This window comes from Calypte anna, chromosome 15 (assembly GCF_003957555.1).
Source record: "Calypte anna isolate BGI_N300 chromosome 15, bCalAnn1_v1.p, whole genome shotgun sequence".
In the NCBI taxonomy this organism is placed as follows: domain Eukaryota; kingdom Metazoa; phylum Chordata; class Aves; order Apodiformes; family Trochilidae; genus Calypte; species Calypte anna.
Window position 1 is genome coordinate 844796 of NC_044261.1, and position 24736 is coordinate 869531.

The window sequence follows — 24736 nt, forward strand, 5'->3', positions numbered from 1 at the left end:
TGACCAGCAGCCTGCAGCCCTCCTGGGCAGGTTGTTGACTCTTGTAAAACACCTGCAAGGTAATTACTCTGCCCCGTTTAATATTTAAGAGAAGCAGTAGGAAAACACAGGGGCAGCACAGCTCGGTCTCACTCGACTGCCCACATGTATGCCTGGCCAGCAACTGGGCTTCTCTTCTTCATTTTCATTTTTTATTATTACTCTGGGAAGGGGCAGGGAGGGCAAAGAGGCTCCTCCTGCTTGAATGGTTAATTTGTCTGCCCTGCACTAAATTCTCCAGTCAATTCTCTGCTGCCCCATTGCCTGATGTACAACATATTAAAGCCCATCTGTTATCAGAGGAAGAACTGTGTAATGGGGTGATTAAAGAAATCTGCCACTCTGCTGCAACAAAGACACTGAACAAACAGTGCCATAGCAGCGTGCAGGGAGGAAACCCCCAGCCCAGGGGCTGTGGTGGGGATGGTAAAAACCTCCAGCAGGAGAGGCAATGTCAGCAGGAACCCCAGTGAGCCAGCAGCAGCAGCTGGGGGATTTCCTGCTATTCCTGGTGTTTTCTGCTCCTTGAGCCCTGGACCACATCCCTCGTGCTGAGCAGGGAAACCACCCCCTGACACCCCCCAAGTGGAGGTGCTCACAGCAGCACCTCCAGCAAACCCCCTCCTTCTGGGGACCCTGGAGCTGGGGTCCCCCTTCCCCAGGGAGCACACCAGACACCCCATTCTGCCTCAATCCTCAACATCTCTTGCCTGGGAAAAAGAATTTCCCAAGGACATCACATCCATCCTCCAGCAGCTGCTATGGTCACTGCACCCAGCCCCTGGAGACCCTCTCTGAGGCTCTCCCCAAAGCCACCAGGTTCCAACCAGGAAAAACTTCTGAGGGCTGCAAGTGATGGAGGGCAGAGAAACACCAACCTCCCGACACCAAAAACCACCCAACAGCAGCAGCAGGAGCAGCAGCAGAGCCCTCCCCAGCCTGGAAACCCAGGTGCTGAGGAGCAAAAGCTTCAGTGGAGACAAACCTGACCAGGGCAGGAGGCCATCCCTAAAGCAACCCGAGAACTCCTCTGATGAGTGGTGCCGGGAAGCAGAGGGGCCCTCCCGGCAGGAATCGGGAGGAATTCGCTCACCCACAGCACAGAGGGGCACCGGCACCGGGTCAGGGGTTCGGCCAAAGGAGGAGCCCAGAGAGGGCTGAGAGCAAACGGGAAACCGGGAGCATCGGGAGGAGGGGCACAGAGCCCTGATGAGATGGGGATTTGGGTTTTGCAGGGGGTTTTGCAGCGTTTTGTGGCTTGTTTGGTTGTGATTTTGGTTGGTTGGGTTTTTGGCGGGGGATGGTTGGGGGTTGGGGTTTTTTTTTGTTTTTTCCTGTTGTTTTGTTTTGTTTTTTTTCAGATCCTGGGGGGTTTTTTTGCAGCCCCTCCATGTCTCCTCACACCCCCACACCCCCTCCCTGCACCTTTCCCCCTGAGGCAGTGCCAGCCCCGGGGACAGAGGTTTTTGTCACCACAGAGGAGCTGGCACAGTGCCCGTCCCGGTCCCACCTCCTGTCAGCAACAGGCAGAGATGAAAAGAATAAATAAATTAATAAATTAATTAAAAAAGGAGGGTAAATCTGGGCACTGAGCTGGGGGGGGAAGGAAGAACAAGGTGTCATTTCCACACCAGTTCAGGAAAGGTCACCCCGATCGAGGCTGTAGGGATAACACAGGCTTGAGGCTGGGGGAGGTTTAAGTGGGGGGGGGCACCTTCGGCTCTCAGCTGCGGGACGGGCAGGATTTCAGCGATCTGAAGCCTCTTTTGCAGCCTCCTGTGTTAATAGGCTTCGGTGGGGAGGCTGCAGGAAGCAGGGAGCTGCGGTGCTTCATTTTTTGTAGGAGGCAGCAAAAGGACAGCTTGAGAGGCAGCTGAATGCAGACCCCCAGCTGAGCCCCAAACCTCCTTCCGTTAAACAGGCAATGAATAAATTGAAAACACGCAGGGTTCTGCAGCCCAGGACAAAGGGGACTGAAACACTCAGGGTGAATGGGTACCTAGGATGCCCCGCTGGCCTCTGGCTGCTGAGCTGCTGCTTTCCCCCACCCAAAAAGAGCTGCCCAGATCCATTTCAAAAGGCCCCGGGAAGCAGGGCTGAGACCGGGACACAGCAGGCTGGGGAAATTCAGCCTTTTCTCCTCGGGTCTCCCCAACATGCAAGGGTCTTCTCCACTCCCAGCCAGGGAGAAGGGGGGTTCTCCTCCTGGTTTATTCCTGGGCAACAGAACTTGTGATGGGATGCTAGACCCCGGCAGAAGGGGGGAAAAAAGGTGGATTTAACCTGCACAGCTGGAGCCTTGGGATGTGTGACAGGGCTGTGACACGGACAGCAGTGCCAGCAGAAGAGCAGAACCAGCAGAAGAGCAGAACCAGCAGAAGAAACAGAACCAGCAGAAGAGCAGAACCAGCAGAAGAGCAGAACCAGCAGAAGAGCAGAAACGGGGCTCCCTCAGGTGAGATTTCAAGGAGAGGATTTTGATATTGCAACTTCAAAGTGCATGAGAGGGGAGGGGAAGAGGTGGCTATGGGGAGACAGATTTAGCCACATTAAAAGAGTCATTGCCCCCCACTGAGGCTTTTGCTCCACCTGACTTTGATCCATTTTTTATCCATATTTCCTTTCATTTCTCCCCTTTTGTCGAGGCACAATGGGGGAATCAATACCAGAGGAGTGATGCTGAGACATGCTCTGGTTTGTTAATCCCATACCCAAGTCCTCTCTGAAGCCCCAAGCCCTGCCTGGCCTGCTATTAACAACCTATTCCTGTTGGAGTAATTGACACCATAGCACTGGATTCACTTCTAGACTGACTTGCAGGATGCTGGGGACAGACAGCTCAGCATGTTTGGGCAAAACCAGCTCAGGTGCCCCAGCAAAAGCCCCTGTGGCCAGCACAGCATCTATTCCCTTGGTTCACCCTTAGGAGACACAGCTCCAGAATCTGCTCTCCCTGAACACCCTCAGGGCAGAAAGGACTTTGTTTGGAGCCTTATCCCCCACACTTTAGCCTGAGACAGCAGGTCGTGGAAGGGCATTAGGGAAGCTGGAGAATGGGAAAAGAGAACACCCAGAGAGAGGGAGAGAGGGAACTCTCGCTGTGAGTGATGACAGCATTCATTCCTTTTAAAATAATTAATAAAGAATTAATGGCAGAAATTAGCATCCAATGTGTTATGACATGCTGCAGGGACATTTAGAAATGTCTGTGGCTCAGTTTGTAGCAGCCTTTGTGCAGCCCTCGTGAATTGGACACGTGTAAATCAATGTGGCTGTCTCACAAGTGGGTTAGAGCACATCTTACAGTAATTTATAAGGGCTAAGGCATAACAAATCCTTATAAACACCATCTTCATCCAGACTCCATCCTATTAACATTCAGTTACTGTATTAGACAGGAGATTATAAAATCATTGTCACCTGAAGCCATCCCTTCTCAGTGTCACTGGGGGACAGAGTCCCAACAAAGGAGTCAAGCACTGTGATCCTCCCCATGGGGCTGGCAGCCCCCATCCCCATCCTGCAGCCCCATCCCCGTCCTTGGGGCTGAGCATGGACCATGGAGCATCTCCCACCTCCTCTGGGCAAACCACCAGCTCAGAGCAGCCTCAGTCTGCATCGCTCCCCAAGGACCACACACACCACTGGGATGTGGTTCCTCACCCCCACTCCAGCCCTGGCACCAAGAGGAGGTACAAGGAGAGGGGAGAGAGGTCTCTCCTTACCTTTACAGGCACCAGCAGCTCCCAGGTGATAGATGGGCAGCTAAGATGTGCCAGATGGCCACCTGCTCCTCTGCTGTTGATGCCCAAGGTGCCCATGGCAGCCCGCAGCTGGGCAAAGGCCACTGAGGCTTTCTGCTTCTCCTCGGGCTGCAGGGGGAAAGAGATGGGAAGGGAAATGTCCCTGCTTCTGCTGGAACACCCTGGGATGGGGGGTACAGACAGGGGGATGCAAAAGGGGCAGTGTTTCTCCCTACCTTAGAGAAGGGTTTGATCCCAAAGGAGTTGCTCTCAGTCACCTGGTGTAAGTGCAGCATTGTCCTGGAAGGAGGAGCAGACACTGAGACTCCAGCTGCCTCCTGTCCACCCCCCAGGGGGCATCTCCAACCCCTGCAGCCCCTTTGCCTTTACAGCAACATCCGAGGGGATTGCTGTCAACCAAATGCACCTGGAGCCACTTGCCTGGGACAGGCAGCTTGTGGGGACAGCCAGAAGCAGGAAAGGAATCTCTGATCACTTGATCAACCCCCAATTTCACTTGTAGTGAAAGGTGCAAAAAAAACAAAACACCAGCAAACCCCCCTGCTGCCCTGGAGAATCTCGGGTGCAGAACTCCACTGATGTGGACACTGACACTCCCTGTAGCTCCACTGATGTGGTCCACCCTCCCAATCTCCCATCAGAGGGTCTCAAACTTGGCGTTGCTGGAGCAAATTGTGGGATGAGTGGTAGGGGAGGGATGGGGGGTGGCAGGAGGGTGAGGAGAGGAGCTGCACACCCACCTCTCTGCTGCATCCAGCCCCGCCAGCATCAGGGGGAAGATGTTGAAGCTGCTCTCCCCGGGAGGCTGCTGGGCAACACGGCCCCGCTCCAGCAGCATGGTCTGGGGAGGGGGGGGGCAACACAGCAAACGTGAGACCCCAGGACACAGGCAGGGACCCCAGCTCCAGCTCTCTCCTCCCTCTGGGCCATGGCAGCTCTGATTTAAGGGCTTTTTCCTGCCAGCCCCATGGTGATAAGAGCCCCCAGATGCTTCTGCTCAAGGCTACTCCTCCCCCCCTGCTGCTCCCACCCCCAGGCTGGCTGGGAACCCACCCGGGGATGTTCACCCCTTCTCCTGAGCACCCCTGGGCTCAGCCCCAGCCCTCCCACCCCAGCAGTGCCCTGGGGTACCTGGAGGTGAGCAGCAGTTATCTGCCCCGTGGCGCTGAAATCCAGGGACAGGAGCATGGAGAAACGTGTGGAGCTGGAGCTGTGCCTGGTGGTCACTGAGCCAAAGGCTCTCAGCACCGTGAACATCGCCTGGATCTTCTCTACTGCAAAACCACAGCCCCCACAGCCCCCTGAGCCACCTCCTGAGGGGTGCTGCAGCCCTGCAAGCTTGTTGGAAGGAGAGCCAGACCCTGCCAGGGCTGCACCAGCACAGCACCGAGGGTTGCCAACCAAGTGCTGGAGGGGGCTTCTCCTCCTGGCTGGGCCTCCATCGGCTCCTCCTGGGGGTCTGTTCCCAGCATGCTGGGACCCAGAGCACCTCCAGGGCCACAGGGACAGCATCCCACACTGCCTCCAGCCTGGGAGGACATGCCACCCTGCTCCAAGTTGTCCATCAGCCCCTTGCCCAGATCCCAGCCTGCCCCTGACTCCCTACCGCACCCACCCTCTCACCTCACCCATCGCTTGACTGGTGGGAAAAGTGCTGACACAAGAAGCAGACAAATGATTCCTGTTACCCCAGTTCCTGTACCTGACACCCAACCCTCCAGACTGCCCCCCAGTTTCCTGTACCTGACACCCAACCCTCCAGACTGCCCCCCAGTTCCTGTACCTGACTACCCTGCCCTCCAGGCTGCCCCCCAATCCCTGTACCTGACACCCAACCCTCCAGACTGCCCCCCAGTTCCTGTACCTGACACCCAACCCTCCAGGCTGCTCCCCAGTTCCTGTACCTGACACCCTGCCCTCCAGGCTGTCCCCCAAATCCTGTACCTGCACCCAACCCTCCCAGACTGCCCCCAGTTTGTACCTGACACCCAATCCTCCAGACTGCTCCCCCAGTTCTGTACCTGACACCCCTGCCCTCCAGGGCTGCCCGCCGTGCCCACCAGGTACTCCAGGGCTCTCTGGCAGCACGAGGTTTTCCCGGCCCCACTGCGCCCCATGGGCAGGATGCTCTGGTCCCTCCTCTGCAGCAGCAGATTCCTGTAGGCTCTCTGTGCCACCGAGCAGATGTCTGGGGCCAGGCCCTCTCGCTTCCCCTTCAGCACCTGTGGGCAGGGAGAGAGTGGGGAACATGCCCCAGAAGCAGGCTCCTTGTAGAGAAAAAGCTGAAGATGTGTCACACAGGGGGTGATGGCTTCTCCTCAGGGTGCAGAAACCAACCCCCCAGCCCCCTAAGGTTTCCTGTGGAAGGGGACACAACCCCCAGCCCGGCTGCAACAGCAGCAAAGGGTTTGGGACTATCCCAGGAACCTGCAGCAGGACCAGCTCCAACCTGGCCATGAGCAGGAGCTCTGTCAAGCATCACCCCAGGGCCCAGGCCCTGAGATCTCTCAGACTGCTCAGCATGCAGCCCCAGCAACACAAAACCATGAAAAAATCGGTGCTGGGAACAGTTTCCAGTGAAAAGCACCCCCAAACCCTGCATTGCCCAGCCCCGAGTATCCCTGCACCTCAAACATCCTCAGAGCAACATCAGCCTTGGAACATCCCAGGCCCTGAGTGTCCTCAAACCATCCCCCACCCCTCTGCCTCCCAAACCCCGATCCTTCCCCCTCCACAGCCCCAAATGTCCCCAGAGCATCCCCCACCCGCATCCCCCACCGCATTCCCTTCCCCGCTGTGACCGTCAGAGCATCCCCAGCCCCGCACATCCCGCTGGCCACCCCGCTCCCGCCGTCCTCAGAGCCCCGCCGACAGTCCCACGGTGCACCTGCTGGCACCCATGGGCATCTGCCGCTGTCCCCACGAGGGTCGGTGACCGCTTCCCGCGGGAGATCCATCTCCCCACGCCACCTTCCCCGAGGCGCTGCCTCGCCCCGATGGCCACCAGGCTGTGCCCGGGCGAAGGTGCAGGGCTGGCGGGCGCGGTAGCGCTGCTGCAGCGTGTGGAGGGCACTGGCACTCGTTGAGGCTGAGGAGCGAGGCCAAATCCTCGGCGTAATCCAGGCTGGGGGGGTTGGTCTGCGGGGACAGAGCCAGAGCACCCCCTCAGCTCTGCCCTCGGAGCCGGATCCCACCCAGCCCGGACCGATCCAGCCTCGGAAGAATGCCCCAGGGGTTGCCCCGGGTCTAATCCTCCTTCCAGACACTGTGGGCGGGGGTCGCAGCATGAACTGAGGAGGGGGCTTCCACCCGCTGCACTCTCTCCTCATCCACCTCGGTGACGCTGCCATCCACCTCCCGCCGCAACCCTCACCCTCCCCGCCCGGCAGCTCGGGGGTCCCCACGTTCGGGTTTCAGTTGGGTGGCTGCCAACGAGAGGTGGTGAGACCATCCCCCACAACCACACCCAGCACGGCCCGGGGTGAGGTGAGGAGCTGCCCAGGGGTCACAACTTCCAAACACAGCCCTGGCAGCACCCAGAGCCCCCCCTGCTCCCACCCACAGCCCGGCTGCAGACGGCGCGGAGCTTGGGCCCTGGGAAGTGAGGGAATGGGAGTTACCAAGGGTGAAGCCATCCTCCTGGATCAGCCAGACCTTCTCTGCTTCGTACCAACGTCCCTCGGAGCCTGCGGGGGAGGAGAGATGGGAGGGTGCAGGAACCGGGCAAAACGGAGCTGGACAAACCCCGGCTTGTCCCAGGGACGGCAGCAAATCCACAGGCCTCTGCCCCTCCCCTGCCCCGCCTGAGCCCCTGCAGGCAGGAAAAGAGGAAAGAAAGGCAGAGAATGTCCCCAGGACACGGGGAGACAGCCCAGCAGGGCTGCAGACACATTACCTGCTCCTTGGCTGTGGCCTCGGCCCTCCTCTGTACTCGCTCCTGCTGAGGCCTCCTCTTTGCTCTCTCTTTGGTGCCTCTTTGCTCTCCTTTGGTGCCTCCTCTTTGCTCTCCTTTGGTGCCTCTTTAGCCTCTCCTGGCTCCTTCTTCACCTTCTCCACCTCCTTTGCCTCTCCTGCCTTTTCTGGGTCCCTCCCGGCTTCTCCCTTGGAGCCCTCTGACTTGTTTGCAGTTTTTCCAGGCTTTTTAATTTCCCTTGGCTCCTTCTTGCTGCCATCCAACATCTCTTCTTCATCTCTCTGGCTCTTTCCTGGATGGTCCTGGCTCCTTCTTGGCTTCCACCTTGTCTGGGTGCTGCTGGTGGTTTGGGGGTGCCCCCTTCTCCTTCTTGGTGCTCTCAGGGCCCGTCCCTTGGGTGGGATCCCCTCCTTTTTGGGGGGGGACTTTGCTGCAGAGCTGGGGGCCCTTGCTGGGTGTGGGGGCTGGAGCTGGGGGGTGCCTCCTGGGCAGGGGTCCTTGGGGCTCTTCTCCAGGCACAACCCCTTCTCAGCCTTGGCAGCCTTCAGGCTGAGGGGGCTCCACTGCTTTGGGGGCAGCTGCTGCTGTGCTGGGTGCAGGGGCTTTGCTGGAGGGTGGTCCCTGGGCAGCCTTCCCAGGTGGCAGGCTCCTTGGGTGTGGGGGGAGGGACCCCTTGCCCCTCTGCTCCAACGGTGTGCAGCCCCGTTCTGCAGTGGCTGTACCCTTGCTGGCTGGGGTGCTCTCTGGCCTTGTCCTCCTCCACGGGCTGCCAAGCAGAGGAGAGGAGTCAGGTCAGAGAGGGAGAGGGGCCAAAGGACCCAACCCCAGCCCAGGCCTCAGGATCCACAGCCTGGCGTGGGATGCCTGAGCCAAGCACTGCCCAGCAGGACACAAGCTCCAGCCCTGACCTCACTGTGGGCTCAGCCTGCCCCAGACCTGGCTGCACAGTCCCAGGCAGCAGCATCCTCATCACCCTCCTCCTCCCTCTCAGCCATTCGGTCCCTGCCTGGGGATGCCCCACACACTTCCAGCCTCAGTGAGCTGAACCACAGAGCTTTGTTCTCTGCTTAATTACCCCCCTTCCAATCGAGCAGGTCAGGAATGGCAAAGCTGCACTAATGGATTCTGCAGCACTGAGTGGCAGATGCTGCCAGGGGCTGCAGCTGATGGCATGCTGAGTCCAGCCCCACCATCCAACCCTCCTCTTGAAAACAAACCCCTCAGCTACCCAGCTGGGGCAGCACTGTGGGGTCCTGCTGTCCCTTAGCCCCCAGGAACTGGTTGGAGCTGGGGACAGGTGGGGACACCCAGCCAGCACAGTGTCCCTGGTGCTGTGTGGGGTTCCCCACTTCTCACCTCCTGTTTCAAGCTGGCCTTGGCCTCTTTCTTCTGCTTGGCCACCTTGGCTTCCTTCTCAGTCTCCCTCACGAGCTGCTTGATGAACCCCCCGGGGATGACAGAGAGGAGCAGAGGGGGGGGAGATGGGGCTGGGCCCCGATCCTCGTCCCGGATCTGTTGGCAGGAGCAGAGTCTGGATTACAGGCTGGGCACAGGGAGGGACCCCCGGCAAAGACAGGGACAGCAGCAGTGCAGCAGCAGCACCCGGGGCTGTTGGGCACCCACGAGCACATTCGGGGATGCTGTGGCGAGCAGGAGAAGCACCAAGAAAAAAAAAAAAATCCCTGCAGAGGAGCACCAAGCCTTCTGCATGTCACCAAGGTCTGGGGGCAGCCCTGGGTCCCCGGCAGCTCTGTCACAGCCATGGCAGGATCTGTCCTGGCTGCAGCAAGGCGAGAAGCAGCTCCCGGCATCTCTGCAGCCTCATGCAGACCCGCAGTCCTTCCGTGCGGCCCCAAGCCCAGACCCTGCCCCACATCCCCGCAGCAGCCCCGAGCCCCGGCAGGGTCCCGCAAGGCTCAGCCCTGCAGCCGACCTCATTCCCTCAACAGCAGCAAAATCTGCTCCAAACCAGAACATTCCAGCCTGGGAGCAGCAGGAGCGCCGTGCACGTGGCAGCGAGGGGACACCAGCCCCGGAGGCGTGTGTGGCAGGGTGCTGCGGTGTGTCCCCCCCCCACGGCCCCTGCCCAGCACCCTGAGCATCCATCCAGCCCACACCACCGCCGGTACCGCCCCGGACCCGAACTTTCCTTCTGCTCCCAGAGGGCGAGGCGGGAGGAGATGGCCATGGCGAGGAGGGACGGGGCTGTGCCGAGAGCCGCCGGGCTGTGCCGGAGCACGGGTGGGGAGAGAGCGGAGAATTAGCCAGGAGCAGCGTGACCTTGCCCAGGCAGCCCCGGCACCGAGAGGACAGGGCCACCAGCAGCCACCAGCGGCCACCAGCAGTCACCGCCGGCCCCCAGCACGGGGAGGGGCGTGGGAAGGGGGTGGTCCGGGGTGACGGTGACACTGAGAGGACCCCGCTGCTGCCCCGGGCCGGGTGGCTCAGGGTGGCCATGGGAGCCTTCCCGGGCCGACCCCCCAGCTTCACCTGTCGAGATCATTCATGCCCCCAGCAGGTCGCAGCGGCCGCATCTCCTTGTACAGTAAAGGGCAGGGGTGGGGGACAGCCAGGACCCGGCTAAGGAATGTCCCTTTGCCTTCTGGGGACGCAGCACCGGGTTCCACCTGCCCTGCCTCCCTTTGGGGACCGGCTCTGTCCCCGTGCTGTCACCCCAAGCCTCTGCCACCCACCCCTGCGGGGCAGCCGGCCCCAAATGTCGGCAGCAGAGCCCAAGGGGGTGCCCACAGTGCTCCCCCCGCTGGATCCTCAATCCCTGCTCCACACGTGGGGAAACTGAGGCACGGCAGGGGATGTGACACAACCAAGCACACAGCAGGGCCCGAACACGGCCTGGGGACCACGACCTGGGGACCACCAGCACCCCAACTCCCCCCACCCGCGGAGCAGGACTCAGCCCCATTCAGCCGTTCGGGTCTGGTCCTCAGGCAGGAACCACCCAGTACCAGGTGCCAAGAGCTGAGGCCACCCAGGGGTCCCGGCCCCCCCTCCCGCAGGAACCCAGTGTCCCCATTCCCATGGCAGCCCCCCCAGCTCCTCTCCCCAGCACAGCCCATGGCTGGAAGCCGCCCCCGGAGCCGGGGCTGCCGCTATCACCATCATCCCTTCCCACCTAAAAATAACCTCCCCGCCGAGGGGCCCGCCTGCCAGCACACCCAGAAAGCCCCATTCTGACTCCCACCCCACAGGACCCCCCCACACACACCGCCACCGGAGTGTCCGTACCTGGGTGGGGGGCTGCAGGCTCGGGGGCCTCCACCGGCAGCGGGCTGGGCGGGAGCGGGCAGCCCAGAGGGCAGGCGGGGGGTGATGGGCGGCAGCGGGAGCCTCCCCCCGGGGCTGGCAGCTGAGGTGACACATGTCACGGCTAAAAATACCCGCGGCGGTGGCACCGGGGCCTCCGCTGGGGAGAGGCGACGGCACCGCGGGGCCCTCCCAGCCCCTCCACACACGCGTGTCACCCGTGTCCTCCTGCCACGAGAGGGGGAACCGCGCCGGGCAGACCCGAGACACCCCAGGGGTGATGCAGGGAGTTGGGGGGGGGGGGTCGGGGGGCTGCACCCCCAGCCACATCCTTGCTCCGCACTCTCCCACCAGCCACCACCTCCCCCTCCACGCGTGGGGACATGGGGACCAGCACCGCAGGTGAAGGATGGTGATGGGACTGGGCAGTGAGGGGTGCAGGGGTTGGTCCAAGAGAACCCGGTACCGGAAAGGGAGAGGTGAGAGCAAAAGAAGCAGGAGACAGCCCACAGGCAAAGGACGGATTTTATTATTGGGGTTCTCACCGTCTGAGAGCAGCTGTACTGACCAACACACAGAAGCAGCGTAGCTGTGCCGAAATATAACCCTTTAAAAAAATAAAATAAAATCTAAAAAAACAACGTCGGGATGACCCAAGTGTGGCACATCAGTCACAAACAGCTGAGGACTGTAAACTCGGAGGAGTCTCTGTGAGAAGTCCTACTGGAGGTGCAGCAGCACACAGGGGGCAGCCCCTCCTCTGCACAATAAATATGAAAAGAGCCAAGTACAGAAAACAAAGAATGATCCTCATAGATACAATATCTAAAGTTATTTACAGATACTGGCTTTTCTTACCATTAAATTACACATTTAAAACAGGTTCTCTTTCAATAGATTTCTTTACACCCCTAGTAGCTATTTGTGTGAATCTGCTCCTTTCTGTTGTGGTTTTTTTTTGTTGTTTTGTTTTTCTTTTTGAAGGACCAAATGTTGTCACTGAAACAGTGCTTGTAAGTACACCTCTCTTTCTTAGGATGCTCATGCTTTATTCTGTTTTTCAGACTCATTTCAATTTGCCATCTCCCCCATTCTCTGATCTCTCTTCCCTTAAGGAAAAATGCCTCCTACAACTGGGAAAGCCTCTTCCCAGCCTCACATCCAGCCAAGCCCATAGCTACCCATGGTCCCTGTCCTGTTCCAGCCTGGCAGGACAGTGAGTCCCAACCCTGGACAAAACCCCAAAAACTGTATTTCTGACCCTGGTGCTCAACAAATCCCTGTCTGGACACATGCAGTGGGTGAGACCCCAGCCTCACATCCACCTCTGGCCTCTGGGTGCTCTCAGGCAGAGCAGCTCAGCTCAGGAACTCGACCAGAGAGAAAACAGGAGCAGGCAGGGGTGAGGGGGAGAACACAAGGCAAGAAGAAAAGCAGGGAAAAGCAGGGAAAAGCAGGGAAAAAGCAGGGAAAAGCAGGGAAAAGCAGCCATCCCCTTCCAATCCTGGGCAGCATCTCAAGAGGTGGCTTTAGCAGCACCACTGGCAAACGCCACAGCTCAGCCTCCAGGGGCTGTGTGGTTAATCCCAAAAAGCACCTGCAAACCCCAAAGGAAAGAGCCTGTACCCCAAACCCCAAAGGAAAGAGCCTGTACCCCAAACCCCAAAGAGAAGAGCCTGTACCCCAAACCAGCAGCACATCCTTTGCCACCCTGAGGTCTCCTCACCCTGCAGAGGCCACGACTGCCCCTGCCCTGACTTTTAGCAAAGGATTTGTTATCTGATGGATTCCCAGCTCTCCTTGAACCCTCTCAGGAAGGGGGTGCCTGGTTTGGCTACAGCCAACACCCCAGCAAGCCCCCAGCTCCCCCAGCCAAGCCTGCCCCGTGGCTACTGGCAGTGAGGGGTTGGCTCCTGGGGCCCTTTCAGCCCCCAAAGCACCAACCCCAGCCCGGGCTCCATCCTGCCTGTCAGAACCAAGTAAAATCCCCCTGAAACAGCAGAAATCCTTCCCAGCAGATATTTTTGGGTGCCTGTGAGCCCATCAGGCTCTGCTCCAGCACTCAGCCCCTTCCACCAGCAGCAACCTCACCATTCGAGCCCTTCCCAAATACCTGAGCTGATTCCTCACCCCAGTTTAAGGTCACGAATCCCCAGTAACCCAGCACAGACTCAGAGGAATAAAAGCTTACTCTGCCATGCCAAGGGATAAAGGGGAATATTAGAAACACCACAGCCAGGGTTGATTTGCACCCTCATTATTTATGAGTTTTTCAGGTGCTTCCACATGGTCCCAGCAGTGCCTGCAAGTCCCTGTGCTCACAACAGAAGGGTACAGACTGACAGAAACTATTTCAACTTTATTATGAAAAACAGAATAAAGCTGACTGGTCCTGCTTGAGAGGAACGGCCATTCCATACACAGATGGAGCAGAAACTCTGTGGAATGTCAGAAGTTGGAGAAACATGTATTTAATAAATAATATAAAATGCTTTTTTTTCTTTTTTGTTAAAATAGAATTCTTGGTTTTATACCTACATAGCATAGCAACCTTTACATAAACAAAATAAAGCTGAGTCTGTGATGATTAGTTTAACACAAAATAAAAATACAATTTAACAATAGTATTAAAACAGCCAATGTTCAACCCACACAATATGTACACCATGGAATAGAAATCAACAGAAAACAAAAGTAGATTATCTTGAAATTCCTCATACTTTTGGATATACATAGGTTCTCTGTATACTTTAGATATTTCCTTTTTTTTCTTTTTACAATATTAAAATTAATACTATGCTTCTTCAAAATACACCTCTCAGATTATTCTTTTTTTTTTTTTTTTATCATTAACCTCTAGAACTGACCCAGTCCTGACATTAATCAACAACAACTAGAATTATTTACTTTCTACTGCACACTTCAAAGTAAGTCCTTTCCTCCCTAGATATTTTGAGCATTTCAGAGTCCCTGCCCTCTGCTGCCTGGGGAGCTCCCAGTGCCTCCCAGTGCCTCCCAGCTCAGCCAAACCCCCTGGAAGCCTCCACCCTGTCCCTGCCCAGCTGCCAGGAAAGGGGCAGCATCCCCACCTCCAGCCAGGTCACTGCTCAGGATTTAATTTGCTGTGACCCACCTGGAACTGATGCAGGAGGCATCAGAGGGCAGGGGGAGCTCCATCCTGCAGGATCTGGGGGTCCCAGCACCAGCCCCCCAGCAGCTGCCTGCAGGGGATCCCAGCTGGATGAACAGGTTTGGGATTAGCTCCCAATGCACAACATTTCCTCTGCCCCATGCCCTGCATTGCACACACCAGAACAAAACCAACCCCAGGAGCCCCTTGGCAGTTCCAACCCTTGCAAAAGTAGTGGGAGAGGGAAAAAAAAAAAAAAAAAGAGGAAAAAACAAAAGAAAAAAAGAAAAAAAAAGGAAAAAAGAAAGAAAAAACGAAAAGAAGAAGAAAAGGAAGCCAACTGTTGCCACATCTCCAAAGCAGAGTTCTTGCATTCCCTTAATCCCAGCCAAGCTGAGGTCTCTCTCCTTTAGTGTGCATGCTCAGCACAGCCCTGGCCTGACCCACCAGGCTCCCCAGCCCCACAGCCAAATATTCTGAGCCTCCCCAGAGCCTATTTTTGAAGCCTTATGGGGGGTACCACATGGGGAACGTCAAGGGAAGCTGGGTCAGCTCCAGAGCCTCTCTCACTGCACTGGTTTGAGGAGGGTCTGGTGAGGCTGCAGCCCTGGACTTGGCTGGACTGGGGACAAGACCCAGAGCTCAAACACAGCTCATACCAAGGAGGTTTTATAGTTAGGAAGCTGGAGAGCTCACAGCCAGATGAAAGATTAAAAAAATAAAATAAAATTAGTAAATGTTCCTGTAACAGTTTCATGAATTTGCAGAATAATTACTGGATACATTTGAATGATAAAAATCTGTACCAGCAGAGCTGGGCCATCTCAGCTGACACCCACCCAGCTCCTGACCAGCCCCAAAGCTTCCTCAGTTGCACTTTGCTTCCAGCAGGAAAATATTCAGTGCTTTGCTTCTCCTGCACTTAAAAATTTTAACTCACAAAAGTGAGATTTTGGTGAGAATTTGATGTATCCCTGCTCTTGCAGTGAGACATTAATTTACAGCAACTCTCATCTATCAACACTGCCATCCTACCCAGAGTGGGAAAAAGGGGGGAAGAAGAGGGGGAAAAGGAGAAGAAAAGGGGGAAGAGTCAAAAAAAAAGAAAGGGAGGAAGAGGGGAAACCAGAGAATAGAGCTGGAGCTCCCCTAAAAGCCACTCTGATCCCCTGAGCAGAAACTCCCCCTTTCCAGCATCACATCACTCCTGCACTTGCTCTCCAGCCCTCCTGCATTTGTCAGCTTGTTCTTTAGAGACACAGAGTAATTAGAAAACAATCTCTGCAGCACTGAGGGCTCCTGGGGCTGTCAGGGGAGCATTTAACCCAGCTGTCTGGCATGGGAGCCTCCAGTTTGAAACAGAAGAAACAATTCCCCTCCATGCTTAAATCTTGGTGGATTTTTTTTATTACTATTTGTTTAATAAAAATCTGTGTTTAATCATTTACTCAGCTCTGCTGATGCCTGAAGCTCTGATTTCTTTTGTATTTACTTCCCTGAATATTAAAAAGAAGTCCTACAAACCTGGCCATGCTGCATGAGGCACCACCACCCCCTGCTCTCTGCCCTCACCAGCATTTTCTGCACCTACAGCACAGACCTCATGCAAAACATCACCAGCAAGGACCTCTGCCCAAGAAAGAACTTCAAGGAATTTGGTACCTAAAGCAGGAGCAATCAGCTGGGAGCAGGATCTAAGATCTTGCTCTGGAGGATGGAGCCCCAGCTCTCCCTCACCACCAGAACCAGTGTCTCCCACCCAGAGACCCCAGCTCTCCCCCAGCACACACCAGTTTCTCACTCCAGTAACCTCTCTTCCTCTCCCAACAGCACAGTTTTGGGTTAAAAACTGCCAATAAATCATCTGGCCAAAGAAAAGCACATTTTTTTGCCATTCCACTCCCAGCCCTGGTGAGCAGTGCTGCCTGGCAGCATGGCACCCAGGCCAAGGAGCTCCCCACTCCACCCCACTTCAGAACCTGTGTATTTCCATCAGGCATCACACAGCCTGCATCTCACACTCAGTCTGTGGCTTTGAGGCACAATTTCTGCACAGACACCAGCACCACAGCCTGGGCTGGCTGCACCACAACCTGCCAAGCTCTGCCAGCAAGGGCTGGGAGTAAAAAGCAAGCATGGAACAAAGCTCAGAGTGAAGGATGGAACTGCTAATGGAGTAAGAAAGTATCAACAAGTCACATGAGAACCAAGAGCTGCTTTTACCACAATCTGAGGGTTCTTTTTTTTTTTTTTTTCCAGAGCAAACATCAAAATGAAAGCAGAGCATGGTATGTAGGGAAAGCTGCCCCCCACCCAGAGCAGGCAGTGGCAGTGAAATGAGATTTTCTGTGCCACACCTTGGTAACCACCAGCATCAGAGGATGCTGAGGCTGAACATCACTTACCAGTAAGGATGACAGAGAAGCTGGTACTCTTTTTACAGATTGTCTTGTTAAACAAATGGGGGAAAAAAGAAACAGAAAATCACTGAGACATCACCTGAGTGACATGGGGCATCTTCCCAAATGGATTTTCCCTTTTAGGCTGCAGCAGGGACAGGGGTCACACACGTGTGACAGCACACACTGTGCTGAGTTGAGCCATTCCCACTTCTAGAAGCAAATACATCCACATTTTATTACAAGTGTGCTCAGGATATAAACAAGTACTTTGAAAATAATTCTCCTGTGTTTGCCAATTTGTACCTTTCTACAAGGAAAACAGGTCTAGGACTCTGCAGTTTCCCATCAGCAACACACCAGCTGCTGGGGGAATATCTGCTCCCATTTATGGGGATAAAATTCCCATTGTCTCCAGGGAGCAGGAGAGTGGCACCACCCTAACCAGGCAGAAAATGTTCTCTAAGGTATTATCAAATCAGGAAAAAAAAAAGCTTTAATTCAGGCCCTGACCTATCTCTTACAAAACATCACAACAACCAGGGGAAGGCTGCCTGCACATGCTCAACGTTGTCTGACAGTCTAAGGTGATATTTTTGCCTTAGCAAGAGTTTCCACATGACATGATTGATGGTTCAAGTAGAATTAACAGAAACCTGGCATTTGATCAGCTCGTTTTTCAGTTCCATTCTCAGACTGTTCTCTATGTGGACATCTGGAACTCTCAGAAAGAAAACCAAAAATCCTTTTGCAAGCTGAGCCACGAGATGTGTGCAGGAACCTCCTGAGCTGAGCTACAGCAAAGGTCTGGGACATCTACACTGGGAGAACACACTTGCTTAATGTTCTTGTGTACAACAGAGAAGGATCCACAAGTCCCACAACTGAAGAGTGATCCCGAATACGTACCGAGGTACTCAGATACTTTAACCCAGGACATGCACTGGAATGCATGGGATTTGAATAACTTTTTTAATTTTTAAAAAGTGCAGTTGACCTGAAATGGAAAAGAACTGTCTTTATGTTCACTGTAAACTTGTCAAAAGGAATCTGCTCTTTAAAAACTGTGCTAAAATAGTCAATTTATACAACAGAGCACAAGATGAAGCTACCATAAATTCCTCTTCACCAATTATTACTCTATTGTGTCAGTTATAGTACTGCATATACGTAGAAGAAGCAAAACGGTGGTAGCTACTATTAGCGAGTACAACAAACCAAGGGAATAATCTGAGTTCAAGGTTTCCACGAAGTAGCAATAACATTTAAACCACAGGACAGTTAGAACTCAGTACTTCGAAGTGCATAAGAGTCACACTGTTGATCACCAGCAGTACGGAGAAAGGTTATCATCAAGTCAGCAGTAATGGTGGGAACAACATGGCAACACCACAGACCAAAGGTTATCCAACAGGGCAAGTCTGCAGCTCCTCCCACAGCCGAGGGGTTTCTCAGGGTCACACACACACCAGGGCTTGTCCTAGCCAGCAGGAACCACCTTGGCCTCCAGGCTTGGTACACACCAAACCAGGGTATTGCAGAGGAAACAGCATCTTGTTCCTTCCTTCCTTCCTTCCATCAGTAGTTGGAGAGTAACGGACACCACCGGGGTGTGGGGATGCGTGGGAGCAATATGCAGCCTCCAAGGTTGGTGATTGCCACCACTGCCAGGAGCATGAAGTCACTTGCCATTGTTTCAGTCTCCACAACCTCCAGAGACAGAGTCCTGACATCATCCCACGCTGTAAACATCTCAATCTCCCTCCTCTCGGCACATCCCGCAGCCAGGGCTGCACAAAGTAATTCCTAAGGATTCTGTGAGACTCGACACGTTGAACAAAGCAGCTTTCTCCTCAGTGAATGTTGCTCCCTGTCTCCTACAGCCCGTTGCTATTCCTGTGGCTGAGGGGTGGTTTGGAAAGCTCCACAACTGTTGACCGAGATTTGTTGAGGAACTTGGGAGCCCGACGCAGCAACCTCTGTGCCTCAGTGAAAGCTTCTGTCAGCTCCTTTTTCCACTGAACAAATTCTGGGTCGCTCTGAAAGAGAATCAGAAGTAGTTTGGTACTTGACAGTAAAGTGTCAACAGCATCTCCTCTCTTAGACAGCACTTGACACAATGTGGAAAACCCAAAGAAAGGGATGAATGAGTAACCTGGGCTACTGAGAGCATCCAGCTCCTCCACCACTGCATGGACCAGGCCAGGTGGCAGCACTGCAGCTGGGGAAGCTCCTCTGTGGAGAACCTGCTAAACATGAACCAACTGCAGTGAGACACCTCCCCAAAAGGCCTTTAAAACCACAGAGGATGAGAAGTTTCCAAGTTTGTAACAATTTATTAAACTGAACTCCTTGTGGCCCAAACACCACTGAGATCCCCACCAGGACCTGGCACAGCTGCCACTTCCCTGCTCCCCAAATTTGAGTGTGATAAAAGTTTCCCAGTTTTACTCAGGTTCACCTTTGCTTCATGAAGTATCCATAGTTAATACATAATGGGAGGACGTGAGAAACTTGTTAATTAATTAATCAAACAATCATTTCATGACACACAAAACAATCTGAGTAAGAGCTATAGATAAAAAAGCTCACCTCACACTGTAGGACAAACTGTTTTCCTCCTTTAATTCTCAGTAAGATGCATTTCTTATCTTTAATTTGTGTTTCTTCAACAGATACTATTTGTTCCATTGTCAGGAGGTTTTGCTGTAGCATTTGCAAAAATAAAGCAGAAAGATGATTTGAAATAAACTGCTGCCCATCAAGTAAAGCTAATATCTAATTTTTCTGGACTACCCACCTAAACCAAGGTATGAACATTAACAGCCATTACACAAATCTCTATTTCTGAAGACTGGGTCATGAACTAAAGTTAGATTACAAGGTAAGAGAGAGATTTAGCATGGGGCTTGGTTGCTTCAGGGACAATGAAATATAAGCTAAGAAAGCCAGTAATAATGACAGCATGAAACAAGAATCTACAAATAGGTGTGTCTACAAACAAAATACTAACTATTTTCCCTCAAGAGAGTTGCATATAATTTTATATATTTCCCAAGTATTACTGCTGTTATTAAGAACAGGGCAATCTTCCTATTCCAAATAGTTGGAAGGGAATATTTAAGCACTATATACTCAGAAAAAAAGCAAACATACACACAGTTTGCAGAAAAGCTTTCCCTATAGACTGTAAGAAAACAATGTTTTGCAATTCCAAACCCTCATTTAACTAAATACACAAATGCTCTGCCTAGCACATCATCACAGCTGGACTAAACTAATGTTCCTATAGCATTTTCTTTGAAACAAAATGCTATAGCCTTTATGACCTTACCAGTTTATGTTTTTTTGTATAAATAGTCCAGCGGTCCTAAATGAAAAACAACACCATGAACTACCAAATTCCTTTAAAAACATAACAATACAAAGTCAACAGGTTTCTCAAGTCAGCTTTATGTTTCCTCAGTGCAGTGTAGCTACCCATTAACCACGGTGAGACTCAGGTTACTCAGACCCACTGGATTTACTCAGTGGATTTACTCAGACAAAACTCTCCTGCCACGTGGAGGTATGTCTGAGGACAACTTCTCAGATTTGCCTCAGCATCCACCTGCCTTCCACACCCTTGGAAGCTGCTGCTCTCCCTGGAAAGCTGCTGCTCTCCCTAGAAAGCTGCTGCTCCCCAGGTAACCCCACTCACCCGGGACTCCCCTTCTCCTCTCCATTCAAGTCTGTTGGGGAAGAGGTAAAAGTAACGACGCTGCCACTGGGTCAGGAAGGGGTTCCCCAATTTCAGCATGTATCCATGCATAATACAGTCCTTCCCAAGTGCATAATCTAGGAGGAGAGGAAACATCAGCAGGTAAAAGGAGGCACTGCCAAAGCATTCTGCAGATGTGCTGTGCTGGGCAAGGACACAGCCTTGCACACAACACGACCCCGCGTGCTCTCACCAGAGAGCAGAGCTTCAGTCTGCACAGGCAGCACAGAGCCAGCTCTGCTCCAGTTACATGAGCAGCTAGAGCTACAGGAGAGTAACCAAGAACTTGATTTGGTCCTCAAAAAATGATTCTATCAACTATTAAAGAATTGTATGTGCAAAGGTCAGAGTTTGTGGTGCAACAACCTCGTGCAAACAACAAGTGACGTTTGCTCTACGGATCTGCTGCTTCCCCTCCCGGATTCTTTGTCATGAAATCAAATCCCACACACTTTTATCTGGGCATACACCACAAACAACAGTGATGAAAGGTTGTACAGGAAAATCTTTAAAATAGAGTACAAAAGATTCTTCCAAAACATTGTCTCATCAGAGAGCATTTCAAAACGTTAAGAAATGTCTTAAGAAATGATACAGAACGAAAGAGTCTGAACAGTTCCTGGTGAGTGACAGTAATATGAGGGTCTGTTGTGGGGAACTTCAAACACATGAATTACTACTTAGCAGCAAAAGATGGAGAGAAGTGTATTACCTTCCTCGTGGCCAAGCTGCTTATTTTTAGCCCTTTTTCTGGCCTCAATTTTATCTGTGTCTGCATTTACTGCATCATAAACAGTTTCTGCTACTTCTTGCTGCCAACGCTCCGATATTACCAGAGGGAAGTTCTTATATAATTCCTGGTCACTATCAAGCAACTTGCAAGAGAAAAACAACATAAAAACCCAACATTTTAAAAACTTTTACTGTTCTCATCCCCAACAATCAAGTTACCCATATAACAGTATTATTTAAAAAGATCTATTGAACCTTATCAGAACAAACAGGTGCAAATGAGAGAAAGCACAGAGACTACTTGAAGCAAAGATATTAATTTATACACAGAGAACTGGCTGCCAGCTCAAAACTTGGGTTTATAGCTCCAGAAGCCTTACATTGTTGCATAATCAGTGTTAACAGAATTTCTAATTGTGTTAAAAACTTTCTCAGCACAAAACCCCCATGAATAAATGAAAATATATTTGTACAAAGTGAGCTCTTCCATGCTTTCACAGATTAATTTTATGCTCTTAATCATTAAACCTTCAGAATTCAGCACTGCATGCTGCAGACCTCTATTCTCCTGTTATCAAGATTTTTTTTCTCCCCTAATCCTTCCCTACTGTACTTGAATTGAACTGCACTGAAGCTAAGATGACTGGGTGCTCAGGAAGGGCTCTCTGCTGCTCGATGGAGTACAAAAAGCATTCAGTGTTTTCCCTGGAATATTATTAAAGGGTTTCACCTGGGAATAAGGTTAAACTCTCCACAGCCACTCCTGAGCTGCCTCGGTCTCTGTTAATCAGGAGAGAAATGAGACTTTTCTTTCACAGGGGGAATACACACACTGGACCTGAAGGCAGAAGACTTCTCTGCAATCCTGCACGAGCACCTTACAGGGATTCCTGGCAAGAAGGGGAGGCCACAGGCATCCACTGCTGCTTCCCAGCTTGCAGCCCCAGAGGACACGTGCTCCTCTTGGTGTCACAGGACACTCTGCAGTGTGATCCCCAGGGGCATCAGAGGAGAGCCAGGCATCCAAAGCTGGGATCTTCAGGAGGGGCAGCTCCTGACACCCTCACAGAAGCTGCAGCTGAGCTGACTCAGAGGCACAAATTATTCAGCCCCTTCTAAAAGACTGTGACACCCCAGTGGAAACACAGAGAAGCTGTACACAATATCCCCCACTGACTCATGACTAAGAATAAATTTACCTTACAGGCAGCCTGAGCAAAGATTACATGGCAGTCTGGCTGTACCATTTACTGGCCTTGCTGGGAGTCACTGGATAACTGGTGCCCTCAGTGAGTAACAAACCACCTGGCTCCTCACTACACCATGTTCCTCCCAGTCCTGGCACTGCAGAATCACAGGAAACTGGGATCCTGTTAGACAAGCACTGATGCTGAAGATGTGGATTTTTCTGGGATAAAGAACATCTTGGGCTCTCTGCATTTCTCTTGGAACACAGAATCTTCCCAGTGCCAACTTCTGTAATTACAGCAGGTGACACTCTGACAGACAAGATCCTTTTTCAGCACAGTGAGTACTTAACATGTTTTTTTGCTTATAAAGTTTAGAGCAATTAGTGTCTCTCCTGACTCACTTCTGCAATAACAAGAAGGAAGGTTGATCTCCTAAGAAATGTATGATAACAATAATGCATGGGACAGACCCAAGACAAGCCCTGACTCACCTGCTGTCTCCAAGCACCATGGAAGCTGCAGCAGGGGGAGGACTGCACAGGGTACACCCAAGGTACCTGAAGCCACCACCATGCCAGGCAGAAATGGGCCAGCAGCCTTAACTTTACCTTGTTTTCAATAGATTTTGGATAGCCTCAGAACCTGAAAGTTTTTTTTATTACTTTCCTAACTTATAAAGTTACTTCCATTAATATGGAGCTTGTAATGGGTGAGATGTTTCCAACGTACTCTCTAACCAGAAGGGAATACCAAGGTTTAGTTCAATTCCTCCAAGATACCAGAAACAAATGATGATTTCTAAGACTACAAATCATTAAGTATTCTTAAAAATACAAGGATTTCCTACTAGTTTTCTCAACATTTTAAATACTTGCTTTAGCACATATAACTTTTGATATGAAGGTAGATTTCAGTCAAACTAAAAAAAAAAAAACAACCCCAAACCACAAAGACTTGGCAAGCAGCAACAAACCAGCCAGCTCAAGCCACATCTTTCCTAACAGCATGGATTACATTTGCCAACTTGAAAGCAATTCCTTGCACAGTCAGTAGCCCCTGAAGCAAAGGAATGGCAGAGGAAGATGAAAAGCTGAGCCCTGCAGTCACAGTGCCCTTCTCTCCCTGGGATTTAAAGCTCTTTACCTTAATGCCTTTGGTGTCCTCCTCATCAAATGACCCAATATCAAAAGCATCTGCTGCATTAACTTCTCCCCGGGGAGGAATCAATGGTGGAGGATACTGGAAATTAAAAGTAACATCATTAGAGACAAATTAACAGGCATTATTTAAATCCATTCTGTACATATACACAGCCTTTCTATTTTTGGCAGAAATTACCCAGGACTGTGCAGAAGTATGTTCCCTGGAATTAAACTTCAGTGCAAAGAAGTTCTTTAATAAATGATCCTCTAAAGATTCAGGGGAAAAACCCTACAGCTTAAAGAGTCAAGAAGAAATCATGCAGACATCTGACCCTGAAGAAAGTACTATGGGTCAGGAAGACTTGGAGTAATGAAAATACCTCAGTTTTCACTACCAATCCTTCACATGTTTCTGCAGGTGAGTACAGGTGCTGGGGACTGGAACCCTGAAGTTCTCTATTACCTGTTCAGGCTGAGTTTTCATTTCACAGCTTTACCAAGCAGCTCAGGTTACTATCTTAATCCTTTACCTTTTGTAAATAGACTTGCTGCCAATCAATGCCTTTGAAGAAAGGATGTTCTTTTACTTCTTGAGCACTGCAAAACAAAAGCAAATCAAGTCAACAAAATGAAGGGGCTTTTCAAATGTACTGGAAAAATATAAATCCTTCAAAGGTCACATTTTTATCACTTGAAAACATCAGCTCTTTTTTTCCAAAGAAGAAAAGAGAGGCAACCCAAAATGAAGCAAGTACTCACAGCTTCAGGTGCCTGGTGGCCTGGGGGTTGGGTTTGTGTGCAACATGCTCAGATTATTACAGCTACAATATAAGCAATAAATTTTCCCTATCAGTATGTCTGAATCAAGTAATATGGCCTCATGCCAAAAGACATCAAGCAAAACCATAAAAACAACCCAGGGATGAAAAGTACAAACCCCATCCAACATAAGGATGAATCAGAGAAATTGGGGGAAGTCTTTAATGACAGAAATGGTCCTAAAATTTGTCCAAACCAGAGAAAGCTGAAATGGAACTCTATGCAATAGCACTTTATAATGTTCTGTCTCCAAAATTAAAATCATCATAACAGGAAGCAGATTTTCACTTGAAATGACTTAATTCATTTAGAGAGAAGTGGAAATTTTTCAAGGCAGTGGTCCAAGGAGAAGACAACACCTACCTTCTTCCTTGGCATCCAAGCCTCTTGCTAACATCCCTCTGCAGAAGCCCTTCCAGCAGGGACTTCAGCTCAGGAGAAAATGAATCTGGTAGCTCCACATTCTGAGAAGAAAAAAAAAGAATATAAAGGAAACATTTAATTACAGAAGTTCTGTGAGCTGCTTCCCCTACACAGGAGAAGAGCTTTTCTTTGATGGTGTTTGTAAACAACTCTCTGATGTG

General features: G+C 51.9%; 2 protein-coding genes across 4 annotated transcripts in view; both read right to left on the bottom strand.

Annotated features, from left to right (window-relative positions):
• Nucleotides 1-11035, bottom strand: part of MYO18B (myosin XVIIIB) — a 50362-nt gene extending 39327 nt beyond the window's left edge. Inside the window, 17 exon segments of the mRNA XM_030460667.1 lie at nucleotides 3765-3798; nucleotides 3800-3841; nucleotides 3843-3911; nucleotides 4019-4082; nucleotides 4544-4644; nucleotides 4935-5077; nucleotides 5708-5727; nucleotides 5832-6025; nucleotides 6791-6877; nucleotides 6879-6941; nucleotides 7113-7228; nucleotides 7424-7489; nucleotides 7699-7834; nucleotides 8267-8482; nucleotides 9073-9228; nucleotides 9866-9941; nucleotides 10963-11035. Coding sequence (XP_030316527.1) covers nucleotides 3765-3798; nucleotides 3800-3841; nucleotides 3843-3911; nucleotides 4019-4082; nucleotides 4544-4644; nucleotides 4935-5077; nucleotides 5708-5727; nucleotides 5832-6025; nucleotides 6791-6877; nucleotides 6879-6941; nucleotides 7113-7228; nucleotides 7424-7489; nucleotides 7699-7834; nucleotides 8267-8482; nucleotides 9073-9228; nucleotides 9866-9904 — 1546 coding nt within the window. The 5' untranslated portion in view covers nucleotides 9905-9941; nucleotides 10963-11035.
• Nucleotides 11036-13319: 2284 nt separating this feature from the next.
• GRK3 (G protein-coupled receptor kinase 3) overlaps nucleotides 13320-24736 on the bottom strand; it is a 54382-nt gene continuing 42965 nt past the window's right edge. Inside the window, exons 15-22 of one of the 3 annotated variants that reach the window (XR_003988238.1) lie at nucleotides 24516-24616; nucleotides 23864-23930; nucleotides 23335-23430; nucleotides 20982-21144; nucleotides 20210-20346; nucleotides 19102-19215; nucleotides 14114-18548; nucleotides 13320-13418 (exon numbers count right to left, since the gene is read on the bottom strand). Coding sequence is in view for 1 of the 3 variants with exons in the window: in XM_030460885.1 (XP_030316745.1) it covers nucleotides 18387-18548; nucleotides 19102-19215; nucleotides 20210-20346; nucleotides 20982-21144; nucleotides 23335-23430; nucleotides 23864-23930; nucleotides 24516-24616 (840 nt within the window). In the remaining 2 variants the exon portion in view is untranslated. Of the gene's footprint in view, nucleotides 13419-13786; nucleotides 18549-19101; nucleotides 19216-20209; nucleotides 20347-20981; nucleotides 21145-23334; nucleotides 23431-23863; nucleotides 23931-24515; nucleotides 24617-24736 lie in introns of those variants that run through there. The other 2 variants (XR_003988239.1, XM_030460885.1) reach the window with 2 other exon arrangements.